The sequence below is a fragment of the Pelophylax lessonae genome (genome assembly GCF_965119305.1).
Source record: "Pelophylax lessonae genome assembly, chromosome: 3".
NCBI lineage: Eukaryota > Metazoa > Chordata > Amphibia > Anura > Ranidae > Pelophylax > Pelophylax lessonae.
In genome coordinates, this window is record NC_138770.1 from 370,084,583 (window position 1) to 370,097,703 (window position 13,121).

The window sequence follows — 13,121 nt, forward strand, 5'->3', positions numbered from 1 at the left end:
TTCGTTTTGTTTTTTATTTTCTAAGGAATTCCACATTTTTAGAATGATTTGAATCGGTTGAAAATTGATCAACTGATTCAAATTCTATTTGAAGAAAAGCTGGTTGTTAAGGAGCTGAACGAGAAGCTGGCTGCTGCATTCTTAACCACCCATGACTCATCAGCTGTCAACGGGTTTCCCCACTGACAGCTGAATGTGTGCCGGCAATGAAAAATAAATGCGCGCACGCTCCCCTCACCCTTAACCATACCAGGCCACATGCCCTCAACATGGGGGGAACAAGGTGCTTTGGGGGGGACACAGACCCCCCACTGCCTCAAAGCACCTTGTTCCCAAAGGCCTCTTCCCCACAACCCTGGGCAGTGGTTGTGGGGGTCTGTGGACAGGGGGCTCATCGGAATCTGGAAGTACATAGGGGTACCTAGTATCCCTACTCGTTCACCAAAAAAGTGTAAAAGTAAAGAAAAACAAGTTTTTGACAATTCCTTTATTAAAAAATAATAAAAAATGCCGCAATGTCGCAATCCCGCAAAAAATTGCAGATCGCCACCATTACTAGTAAAAAAATAAATAAAAGCAATAAAAATGACAAATCTTTCCCGTAGTTAGAAGACACAATAACTTTTGCGCAAACCAATGAAAATACGCTTATTGCGATTTTTTTTTTTTTACCAAAAATATGTAGCAGAAAACAAATTGGCCTAAAATGTTAAATTTTGATTTTTAAAATTTTTTTTGGGGAATGTTATGTAGCAGAATGTGAAATATATATATATATATATATATATATATATATATATATATATATATATAAATTTTTTTTTTTTAAATTGTCGCTGTTTTTTTTGTTTACAGCGCAAAAAATAAAAATCGCACAGGTGATCAAATACCACCAAATGAAAGCTCTATTTGTGGGAAAAACATAACATAAATTTTCTTTGGGTACAGCGTCGCACGACCGTGCAATTGTCCGTTAAATTCACGCAGTGCCAAATCGCAAAATAGGTCCTGGTCATTAAGCAGGAAAATCTTCCGGTCCAGAAGTGGTTAATAAATTGAATGGAGTATATACACAGATTGTACAATCAAATTGTAATGTGTTTAGCTTGCTTTAAATAAATGCCAGATTTATCCTGGCTTTTACGTTCATTAAATTGAGTTGGCTAATTTTAAGCTTTGCATCTGCCATAAAGAGACATTGCTGTGAGACGATCTGGAATGCATTGGAAGTCTGCTGTTTTATTGTAGAAACATAAACTATTTGTACTAACCCTGTAGTCCCCATTTGTCTTAAAGCAGTAGAAAGATACAGCTAAAGGTAAGTGCTACTGATCTTTAGTGACTCATCTGCTGTCATATCTCTCCCAGGATGGAAACACTGCTCTACATGAAGCTGCTTGGCACGGATTCAGCCAATCTGTCAAACTGCTCGTTAAAGCTGGAGCTAATGTGCTTGCCAAGAACAAGGTGAGAATGGTGTCAAACATCCATCATTTGTTAACAGGATTACTCATATTTGCACAGAATGTTACTTTTTCTTAGCACTTTCCTTGCTGTAGGATAACGGTTTTGTTAATATTGCAATTTTCTGTTATCTCCTGTTAATCTATCTCAACAATATGTTTTGTGTTCCATAATCCCCTATGGTTGCTAGATAGAGAGGTCATTTCTGTTATACAATATAGTATATTGTAGTTTTATTCATCTTCAGTTACAAGAATTTTGTGTATCATTATTGATTTTTGCATTACCCCATTGGATTTGATTTACCCAGCCTCTTTCATTGGCTCGGAATGTCTGGAGTTTTGAGTTTAGAGAGATAAAGGTAATATATGCCTATATTGGTCACTAACTAAAACTGCAGAACAGGGAAACAAGGCTGATCAATTTAGATCATTATATTATTGATCTGCCAAATAATACAATCATATTTAGCAATAACCAATATTTTTCTCTTTTTTATATTCTCGCCATAAGGCAGGTAACACACCTCTCCACCTTGCTTGCCAAAATGGTCATTCCCAAAGCTGTCGAGTATTACTGCTTGCAGGATCTCGGGCTGACTTAAAAAATCATGTAAGTACACTTGTTTCTTTTCAAGATTTTGGTTTGGTAATAGTTGTATACATTGTGAGAATATTAAAGGATAAGTTCAGTTTAAGGAGCATGCTACACCCATAATTATGGGGGGTAAGATGTTCCACCTTCTGCCCCCCTCACCCCCTAATCCCCTTCCCTTGTAATTATGGGTAAGGGTTCCATCTCCCTACAGTCACTGTCACATTTAAAATGAGCACAGCTGTGTGGGTCTCTGCTCGCACAGGCATGTTATTTATCCACACTGATCTGTAAATGAGTAAACAAGAAGTCCCCTTTGCCAGTGCAGCAGACAGATTTGTAGTTCTCAATGGACTATGAATATGGTGATCAGCACGCTCATAGTCCATTTACTCTTCCTCCAGCTCTCTAACAGAAAGCTCATACAGAGGTACAGGCACAAAGATGGAGGGAGGAGTATGCAGGAACCTGACATTGCACCTACAATCCACTGATCACGTGTGCAATGCTTTGCAGGCTTCTGTAGGAAAAAAATAATACATGCACATTTTTATGTCTGAAAAAATCTGTACATTTATTTTTTCCTGAAAGATGAACTTCGCTTTTAGTGCTGTTATTGTTATTCTTATTATTTTTTTGTTTGTTATATTTTATTTCATAAAGAATTATGAGTTAGCAGTTCTTAATATTGCTTTTGAAGAGTCAGACATATCTACTGTATGTAATTAGCGGTGTTTTTGCCTTGCCCCCCAGACATAAATATGTGACATTTACTGGGCAATACGAATTAGATTGTATATGCAAATTTTCCCCTTAATAGAAATGAAAAGTAAATAAATAGGTCTATAATGTTAAATATTTTATCTTCATGTACTACATATTTAAAAAAAAAAAAAAAAGATTTGCGTCAGAAGTTTTTGTATGAGGCCGGGTTCACACTAGCAGCGGCCGCGGCTTACGCAGGGGTCTGGTTCGTCCCTGTTCCCAGGTTTTAGGTGCGAATCTGGTACAAATTTTTGCCTGAATTTGGACCTGAAACAGACCAGAAGACGCACAGGATCCTTTACTTACCAGTGTGGATGGCAGCTGCCCCAGAACTGTCATCCAATTTGCATAAAGCCCCGTACACACGAGTAGAAATTCGGCCGTGAAATTTCGTCCGACCGATCTGCCGATTTTCGGCTTGTTAGTATGGTGCTTCCGACAACCGACTCCGACTTTTCGGCCGAAAAAATCCTGGTGTGCAGGCTATATAATTTTTGTCGACCGTCAAAACACGTCCGATTTTCATCTCATTAGTACAGATTTCGATGGGGAATAAATCTTATGAGCAAGACTAGGCATGCTCAGAGATGAAAGAACACAAAGAAAGCAATCCAACACATGACATCACTTCTGAAGTAGAATTCTGTCATGCGGGAAAATTCGTGTGCAGTCTACAGCACATTCCAACCAACAGACACCACTCTGGACAAAAGACGGACGACCGGTCGGCGGAAATCGGAAATTCTTTGCGTGTGTACGACGCTTAAGTGTGAACCCAGCCTAACTCTACTTGTATATTGAATGAACATCTATCTCCAGGATAATTCCAAAAATAGGGATTTTGTGTAATGAACCTTCACCCTCTTGACTTATCCAGGCCAAAAGCTTTTCACCCACCCTGTGACCTGCAAATAACCTGACAGGTTGGTTAACCTGCCTGAAACAGTGTTCTGGCCATATTTTTTTGGATAGATTACAACAATGAAACATGGTTGCTGTTTATTCCCCCTGTGTTGTCATTCTTGCGGAATGTCATTGGTTAATGGGAGTGGGAGTATTACAGTGTTGTCTCCGTAAAGGAAACACTCAGGCTTGCTTTGTAAAACCCTGTCCTTCAGCACCCCCTTCTCTCGGAAATGCAGCCAGGATTGAAGTGACTTGCTTTATTGGCCACTTTAAGAATTCTCCTGTGGCAATCCAATCTGCTAAGAAGGATCCTGGTAAATGTAGTTTAAAAGGATGGCCTGCAAGTCACAGGGAGACATGCAGGACCCAATGAGCCAAGTGCTCCATGAATTGTTACAGCTGTATTTAGTCGCTTGGGTCTGAATCAAAAAATTAACTTTAAGGCCCCTTTCACACAGGCTTTCCGATCAGGTCCGCCTGTCAGTTTTTCAGACGGACCTGATCGGACGCTTCATGCCCCCCCCCTATGGAGCAGTGGATATCAGCGGTGATATGTCTGCTGACACCTGCTGCCATCTGATCCGATCCTGTCCGTGAAATTCAGACAGATGGAAACTCTATTTTCTATCTCTCTGGAGGATCGATTAGGATCGGATGAAAATGACAGGCAGTCAGTTTTCATCTGATATCCCATAGAGGAGAGCAGGGATCTGACATCTGTCTGTGCAAAGTATGCGGAGATGGACTTGTCATCCACCTGCTTAGCGGGGATCGGCGGATCGATCCCCGCTGAGCAAAAAGAGTCCACTGGGCAGAATGCCTGTGTGATAGGACCCTAAGGGTCCCTGCACACTGGCTTAAAAAAAGGCTGCTTCTAGAGGCGTTTAGCCTGTAGAAGCAGCTCAATTCCTATTCCGTACACGTTGGGACTTTTAGAGGCATATTTTAAGCTCAGCATTTAGAGGTAGAAAAAAAAAAAACTTCTATTTTGTGTTTTTGAGAGCAGTTTACTGGCAGCCAAAAATGCTAAACGGGCCTAAACCCTAGTAAAAAAACCCTGAAAATGTATTTATTTTTCTGTCAAGAGTATTGGCGTTTTTTTAAGCCAGTGTGCATGGACCCTTAAAGTAGCAGATTGACTGCAAGCAGTGTGCACTTTATATCAATTGTTCAATCTGTAGCCTTGATTTACATGCCTTCCCACACCTGCATCAAAAACGCACTGCTTTCAGCAGATAAGCAGGGGTGCCATTTATTCTTAATGGCACCCCCACGCTCTGGAATTTGCAGAGCCTTTTCCCGTGCAGTGACCTTTTTCCTGTGTTTTCCATAGGTATAGCAGACCATTAAAATGAATTTGCTGCTGTGCCTGCACAAATGCGGCCACAGGAGAACTGTAATAGTGTGAACCTAGCTTTACATAGTTGCATAATGTTACATAGTGAACTAGAATTAAAAAAAAACATATTTATTTAAAGCTGTTCAAACACGTTAAAGTTTAACTGTACAATCTGCCTTAAAGTGGTAATAAAACCAAAAACAAAAATGTAACATGTTGCAGCTTACCACAGTGATGTGATGGCTGCATTCGTTTTCTTCTTTATTTTTTATGTCTTTCCCCCCTTTTTTTTTTCACCTGGTGATCCAGCCAATAACACACTTCCTGTCTTAGGGTCCTTTCACACGGTCCGTTCAGTTTTTTCATACGCTCAGTGACTTTTTTTTTTTTAAACGGACACGGATGCACTTTTGGAGGGTCCGTTCCGTATGTCCGTTTCTCATCCATCCGTTTGAGGATGAAATGTGTGTCTAGATGTATGTCTATGGGATTGCGGATGTCAGCGGATGACACCGCTGACATCCGTTTTTGCATCCGTTCCGTTTTTTAAATGGAAGAAAAATAGGGTTCTCTTCCTTTTAAAAAAACTGAACGGAATGGACGCAAAACGGATGTCAGCGGATGGTCATCCTCTGATATCCGCAATCCCATAGACATACATTTTGTCCGTTTTTCATCCTCAAACGGAGGGGATGAAAAACGGACATACGGACCGTCCGTGTGAAAGGACCCTTGGGGTATCTGCATTCTGGAATAATTAGTAATAGTAAAGCAGACACCTTTGGACAGCAGCATTGTCAGTCTGAGGAGAGGGTAGTGTGAGACTAGAAGATTTAGATGAACTTGACTTAGCTGATTAAAGCTGAACTCCAGCTAACACTTTATAAGCAGTTACAGCTGTTTTTTTTTTCCTTGGGGAAAAAAGGTTTTGCATTAATGAATGAAAGCCGACAACTGTAAACATTATTTCTAGGTTGTAAATGGTTTGTCCCCCTCTAACCCTCTGCTATTTTATCTGGACAGCTTGGTTTAAGGATAAGTTCACCTTTTGTAACATGTTACATCCATATTCAGGGTGTAACATGTAACATGTCAGAAGAAAGGCTTACCTGAACAATCCATTAAAATAATTTTGATTGTGGTAGGCCCTTACACTACACAGTTGTTGGTAAATCCAAAGGATACAGTACAGTCAGATTGCTTTGTGGCCAGCTGTAGAACTTCTCACTAACTCCAAGGGCCCATTTACACTTCACTGTTCCCGTGAACATTGTTACAACCCACACCTTAACCACTTTAGTACCACACTATAGCCAAGACAGTTACTGCGTGGTATTATGGTTCTTGGAGGGAGGACGCCTTCCCAGAACCTTGCCCCCTGTGCACCCCTTGGGACGCGCATCTGGCATGGTTTCTGTGACCGCTGTGTCCTTCGAACAGTTGATCACATGTGAACAGACCTGCTGGTTATCGGTAATCCTTTTCTCAGGCACTGTGTCTATGTGACAAAAGCAGTGCCGATAACTGGCAAGGCTATCAGCACATTGTTTACACTGATAATTAGTGCAGCCTCATCAGTACAGCTTAATAGTCTACAGAGTAGTACAGAGTCTATAAGCTCCCATCAGTACTACTTCATCACTGCATCCTCATCAGTGCTGCCTCATCAGTGCACATTGTGTCATGCATTATTGTGCTGTGCAATAAGGCAGGCCATTAATTTTTTTTAAGGAACGGGAACCAACCAAATAAAAAGGATGTGCAGCATATTTTTTTTTTGTTGCAGTGCACCACAATACATGTAGTGAATGCATCTGAGCTGCATTGCCTTCACTGACTGCATCACAATCACTGCAATACACCAGTGCACCTGAAGTGATATTTTGCATTTTTTTTTGTACCTCCTCTGTGCAGTGGTTTTGCACAGAGCCTCCTCTGTGCAGTGGTTTTGCACAGAGCAGGCTGGATCCTCCTCTTCTCTAGCCTCTCTTCACTACTCCTGACCCCTCCCTCCTGTCGAGTGCCTGAGCCGAGCAACAGCTCCCTGTATCTATTCAGACATGGAGCTGTGGCCCGCCCCTTTCACTACTGACTTTTGAAAGCAGCGGGAGCCAATGGCACCAAGCTGCTATCTCAGCCAATGAGGAGGGGAGTCCCGGCAGCCAAAACACTCCTGCACCATTGCTGGATCTAGATGGACCTCAGGTAAGTATTAGAGGGGCTGAGGGGGCTGCTGCACACAGAAGGCTTTTTATCCTAATGCATAGAATACATTAAAGCAGAGTTCCACCCGTTTTTGTGTCTATTAAATGTCAGCAGATACAAAAAGTGTAGCTGCTGACTTTTAATAAACACACACTCACCTGTCCCATGGTCCAGTGATGCGGCCGGCGGGAGCCTCTGTTCACTCCCTCTTCTCCCAGCAGCGACGGCATCTCTAGTGTGGGCACTGCGCATGTTTGAGTCTCGCTGCGTGTCCTGAGTGGACGGGCAATCTTCTGGGACCTGTGAGGTGTCCCAGAAGATTGCAGGGAGGGAGGGGGAGAGTAGAACTTCTACTCAAGCCGCCTACGCAGCCTGATCGGAACTAGGAGCAAGTACCTGTCAAAACGAGGTACCTGCCCCCACCCTCCCAAAAAAAAATGACATGCCAAATGTGGCATGTCAGGGGATCAGGAGGCCTTAAAGCAGAAGTTCCATTTTTAGGTGGAACTCCGCTTTAAGATGAAAAACCTTCTGCCTTTGCAACCACTTTAACAAGTGTTGCAGTAATTGGACTAGATGGTCTAGTGTTGTTTTTCAACCTAACTATGTAATTGTGTAACAAGCTAACTCAATTGACCTGATTGCAAAATTTGAAATATTTGGAATACAGAACTTGCTAAATTAAATACTCCCTTTTTCAACCACTTCCCACCCAACGACGTACCCCAAATCTCTCCATAAAGTGGACCTGTCATGGCCCATGCTATCACAAGGGATGTTGTTTACAAAAAAAATTTTCTCTATCGCTCATTGACAGACGTAGTCTTCTTGATTCTCAAGAGCTGGGTTATGTTGTCTCCGCAGGAGTAGGACTAGGTAGAAAGACAAAACGTTCTGGCTCCACCTTAGGGGCAGTCCCTGAGGGTATATCCTCCCTCTCTCTGCTACAGGGAATCAGTTTTTTTCTGTCTAGTCAGGAGTAAGGACCTAAGTTCCTTGCTGGGATCTTTTGGTCCTGGCAAGATTTTTTTCTTTAGAAAAAACATTTTTTAGGCTGTTTTTCTCCAGTGTTTTTTACCTGTGAGATCTTCAAGCAAAAACGCCGGACTGGGCGACACTTGTGGTCACCCCAGCCGGCCTACGAGCGCGCGCAGACCATTGCATTGCGCTTGGTCGGCCGCGACACATTCAAGTAAGTATGCGGGGCCGGGCGACGGGCTGGATGTTGAGATCCAGTGGTCACCCCGGTTTCTGCCTACGAGCGCGTGCAGACCAGAGCTCCGCGCTGGGTCGGCCGCGACGGAGTCCCAGTGGAGGGACTGACCTTGCGAGTTAAAAGTCTCGCTTGGACGCCAGGAACCAGAGAGTCTAGGCGTCCGGAGTGGTCCACAACCCCCCACCCCGGTAGAGAGGGTATTGTGAAGAGAGGGTGCCTGTCGGTTTGGTATGGTGAGTAAACGTTCCCTTTTTTCTTTCCTCGTTATGAGGCAGTATGAATTATGGGCCCCTCCATACATGGTCAGTATATATCTGACACTAAAAAGTCCCCCTTGTAAATACAGTATGTGTTTGTGGGAAGTGGACTTGGTTTGAGAGCTAACACTCTACCCAGCAGACTGTAACATTACAGCAGACATAGGAGGTATAATCCTACCTTATTTGTAGTGTATCTCCTGTAGATCCATATATCGCCACTTAGCAGAGATGCAGGTGGATGTGCTGGGAAAACGATTTCGGCGGTCCGCCGCCATTTTGCCGTAGACCAAGTGCATGTATGTCCTCAGGTCACGCCGGCAGCCATGTTTTTGGAGTCTTATGTCTCTTGTATGGGGGCGGCCATGTTTCATGAGCCCAGCTACCTCGTGGAGAGCTGGGAACGCCGGAAGGCGTACACAGGGGGCGGAGCCATGTCCTTCTACCCGGGAAAAAGCAACAGCTCCTTCCAGTCTGTAAAAGACAGACGCTGACTGCAGTTGGTTGGAAACTTCACTGTATCGGTTGGTGAGCCTTGGGGGTCCCTCTCTCTCTCTGTGGGGATCGAGAAGCAGGTACTCTGAGGGGCGCTATTGCGCTAGGGGGAGACACATAAAAAAAAAAAAAAAAAAAAAAAGAAAAAGTTTTTTTGTTTTGTCTGGCAAAGGTGTCCTGAATTAACATGGACCCTGCCACTCATGTATCTCCTCCGGATCCCCTCGAGGGGTCTGCAGGATCCTCCAGCACCCCACTGACGATTGAATCATTGTCAGCTATTATGGAAACTTTTGTGTCCCGGGTGGAAGTGGCTTGTCAGGGACAGGGCGCAAGAAAGCGACCCCCGCCTAACCCCTTATTATCTGAAACCTCGGATTCAGACTCTGAGCCTATTTCTGCAGTTGCAGGTACTTCATCTGGGATTGGTGTCTCGGGTACTGTCTCTTCAGACAGTGAGGAGGATGTTTCGGCATCAGCCATAGCCAGAGAGGAAGCGTTGGTAAACGCACTCATTGTATCTGTTCAAGAAACCTTAAGATTACAGGGTATTCCGTCGGAAATAGCTGAAACTGAAATCCCTTTTGGGACTAAAAAACGCATCAAAGTGGCGAAGGTTTTTCCATTGCCCAAATGTTTTGGCAATCCAATCGAAGAAGAATGGCGTCTGCCAAAACGCACTTTTACTATTTCTAAACGCATTAACAGGCGTTATCCGTTTGAGGAAACCCTCATTAAGAAATGGACAGAACCACCTGTGGTGGATTCACCAATTGCTAGATTGAATAAAGCCACGGTTATTCCTCTAGAAGACGCTCCGTCTTTTAAAGATCCAGTGGATCGCAAGATAGAAGCTATGTCTCGCACCATGTTTTCCTCGATTGGATCAGCTTTCAGACCTATAATAGCTATTGGTCTGGTTTCGCAGGCTGTAACTGAATGGACCAAGTGGTTACGCCGGGACTTAGAAGAGGTCCCTCAGGCGGTATCAGATTTGTTGGAACAAGTGATACAGGGGTTACAGTTTGTGTGTGATGCGGCGTTAGACGCCACTCCATTATTGGCGCGAGCATCAGTCTCAGCAGTGGTTCTCAGGCGTACACTGTGGCTAAAAGGTTGGTTAGCCGACCAAGGTTCCAAAAAAGCATTGGCTAATATCCCCTTTTTAGGAGAGCGTCTATTTGGAGCCAACTTAGATGAGATCATTAAGGATCTCACGGGTGGAAAGAGCACCTTTTTACCGCAAAATTTTAAAGGTAAAGGAACTCGTCAAAGACGAGGGCCTTCTTTTTCTGCTCACAAGAGGTTTTTTCGTCCCGCGGGTGAAAAATTTAAGTCCGCCAAAGCTCCTTCAGGAGGCTTCAGGGGTCGTTGGTCGGGCAAGCAAAAGCCCGCCCCCTCCAGACCTGAAGATAAATCGTCCAAAGCCTGAAGGTGCGCCCCCACCCATAACTGGGGTGGGGGGACGTCTTCGCCGGTTCCCGGATCCATGGCTTTCCAGAATCCCGGACAAGTGGGTTTGCGAAGTCATAAGGTCAGGGTACAAGATCGAGTTTCGATCTCTCCCACCGGCGCGATTCTTCCCTTCCAATATTCGACTATCCCCGGATCGTTTAGAAGATCTGCGGAGAGCAGTCACGGATTTACTACAACAAGGAGTGGTAGTCCACGTTCATCGGACAGAACGTTTTCAGGGGTTTTATTCAAACCTATTTACAATACCCAGGAAAGAGGGCAAAGTGCGTCCAATTCTGGACTTAAGGGCACTCAATTCTTTTGTCAACATAAGAAAATTCAGAATGGAGTCCATTCGCACAGTAGCAGCCTTCCTGCATCCAGGGGATGTCCTAGCGTCCATAGACATCAAGGACGCATATCTTCACATTCCCATTTTCGCAGGACATCAGCGGTTTCTACGCTTTTCCGTAGAAGAGAACCACTATCAGTTTGTGGCGTTACCTTTCGGTCTCGCCACGGCTCCTCGGGTCTTTACGAAGGTGTTGGCCCCAATGTTGGCACTACTGCGCCAAAGAGGCATATCGATTCTTGGTTACCTAGACGATCTTCTGCTTCATGCAGAGTCTCCTCAGACCTTGCTACAAAACATAGAAATTACTATGATTTCTTTACAGGAATTCGGGTGGCTGGTGAACCAGCAAAAGTCATTTCTGGTTCCCACCCAGAGGCTCGAATATCTGGGTCTAATTCTAGACACAGTCAGGACAAGAGTTTTCCTTCCGGTAGGGAAACTCCGAAAGATTCAATCAGCAGTCCAGTTGTTACTATCCAACAGCTGGTCTTCCCTTCGGACTTGCATGAGGGTTCTGGGGTTGATGGTGGCTTCCTTCGAAGCAGTCCCATTTGCCCAGTCCCATACCCGAATTCTTCAGCAAGAGATTCTTCTCAGATGGAATCGGAATCCGGAATCCCTGGACAATCAGATCCGATTGAGCAAACAGACCAGAGAGTCTCTGGTCTGGTGGCTTCGGTCTCCGATGCTCAGCCAGGGAAAGTCATTTCTGCCAATATATTGGACGATAGTGACCACGGATGCCAGTCTATCCGGATGGGGAGGAATTCTCGGTCAGTTATCTGTCCAGGGACTTTGGTCCCCGGAAGAATCCAGGTTGCCGATAAATGTATTGGAACTGAGAGCGATCAGACTTTGTCTGATTCACTGGACCGAGCAGCTCCAGGGCAGCCCGGTTCGGAACCAGTCGGACAATGCCACGGCCGTGGCTTATGTCAATCACCAGGGGGGCACCAAGAGTGTCCGAGCGGCCAAGGAAGTGGCTTGCATTCTTCGCTGGGCGGAACGATTTGTTCCAGCGATCTCTGCGGTGTTCATTCCGGGGGTGGAGAATTGGCAGGCAGATTATCTCAGCCGTCAGACTCTGGATCAGGGGGAATGGTCCCTCCATCCAGACGTTTTCCACCAGTTGTGCCTACGGTGGGGCACCCCGGATGTGGATCTGTTGGCATCACGATTCAACAGGAAGGTACAGAGATTCGTGGCTCGCTCCCGCGATCCTCTAGCAGAGACCGCAGACGCACTGATCGCCCCGTGGGGGCAATACCAGCTAATGTATGCCTCCCCTCCTCTCGCGTTACTGCCAAGACTTCTTCGCAGGATAGAGGAGGAAGGAATTCCAGTAATTCTGGTAGCTCCGGACTGGCCTCGTCGTGCTTGGTACGCCGACGTGGTCAGACTGGTGGCGGACGTCCCGTGGAGACTTCCTCTCAGGGAGGACCTACTGTCTCAGGGACCGATCTTCCATCCTGCTTTACGATCGCTGGCTTTAACGGCCTGGCTATTGAGACCCAGGTGCTGAAGGACAAGGGATTGTCAGCTTCAGTTATTCCTACTCTAGTTGAAGCAAGGAAAGCGACTTCCAGAAAGATTTATCATCGTACATGGAAGTCCTACATGCATGAACCTCTGGGGTTCCGTCCACGGTCTTATTCGGTTAGTCGAATATTAGCTTTTCTGCAACAAGGGGTTGAGCAGAAACTGGCCTTGAGTACTATCAAGGGTCAGGTCTCAGCATTAGCTATCTTCTTTCAGAAGCCTTTGGCTACTCATTCCTTGGTGCGGAATTTCATCCAGGGGGTGCGACATCTGGCTCCGCCAGTGCGCGCGCCGTTACCACCCTGGGATCTTAATTTAGTATTGTCGGTTCTTCAGAAACCTCCCTTTGAAGATATTAGGGAGATTCCTCTACCTACGTTGTCCCAGAAGGTGGCCTTCTTGGTGGCTATCACTTCTGCACGCAGGGTGTCAGAACTGGCCGCTTTATCTTGTCGTTCCCCATATCTGGTGGTTCATAGAGATAAGGTGGTTCTTCGTCCGAATCCATCCTTCCTACCAAAAGTGGTTTCA

General features: G+C 45.0%; 1 protein-coding gene across 1 annotated transcript in view; it reads left to right on the forward strand.

The window, feature by feature from the left end:
* ANKRD6 (ankyrin repeat domain 6) overlaps positions 1-13,121 on the forward strand; it is a 133,540-nt gene that overhangs the window by 46,115 nt on the left and 74,304 nt on the right. Inside the window, exons 4-5 of the mRNA XM_082249432.1 lie at positions 1,369-1,467; positions 1,978-2,076. Of these exons, the coding sequence (XP_082105558.1) occupies positions 1,369-1,467; positions 1,978-2,076 (198 nt within the window). The remainder of the gene's footprint in view (positions 1-1,368; positions 1,468-1,977; positions 2,077-13,121) is intronic.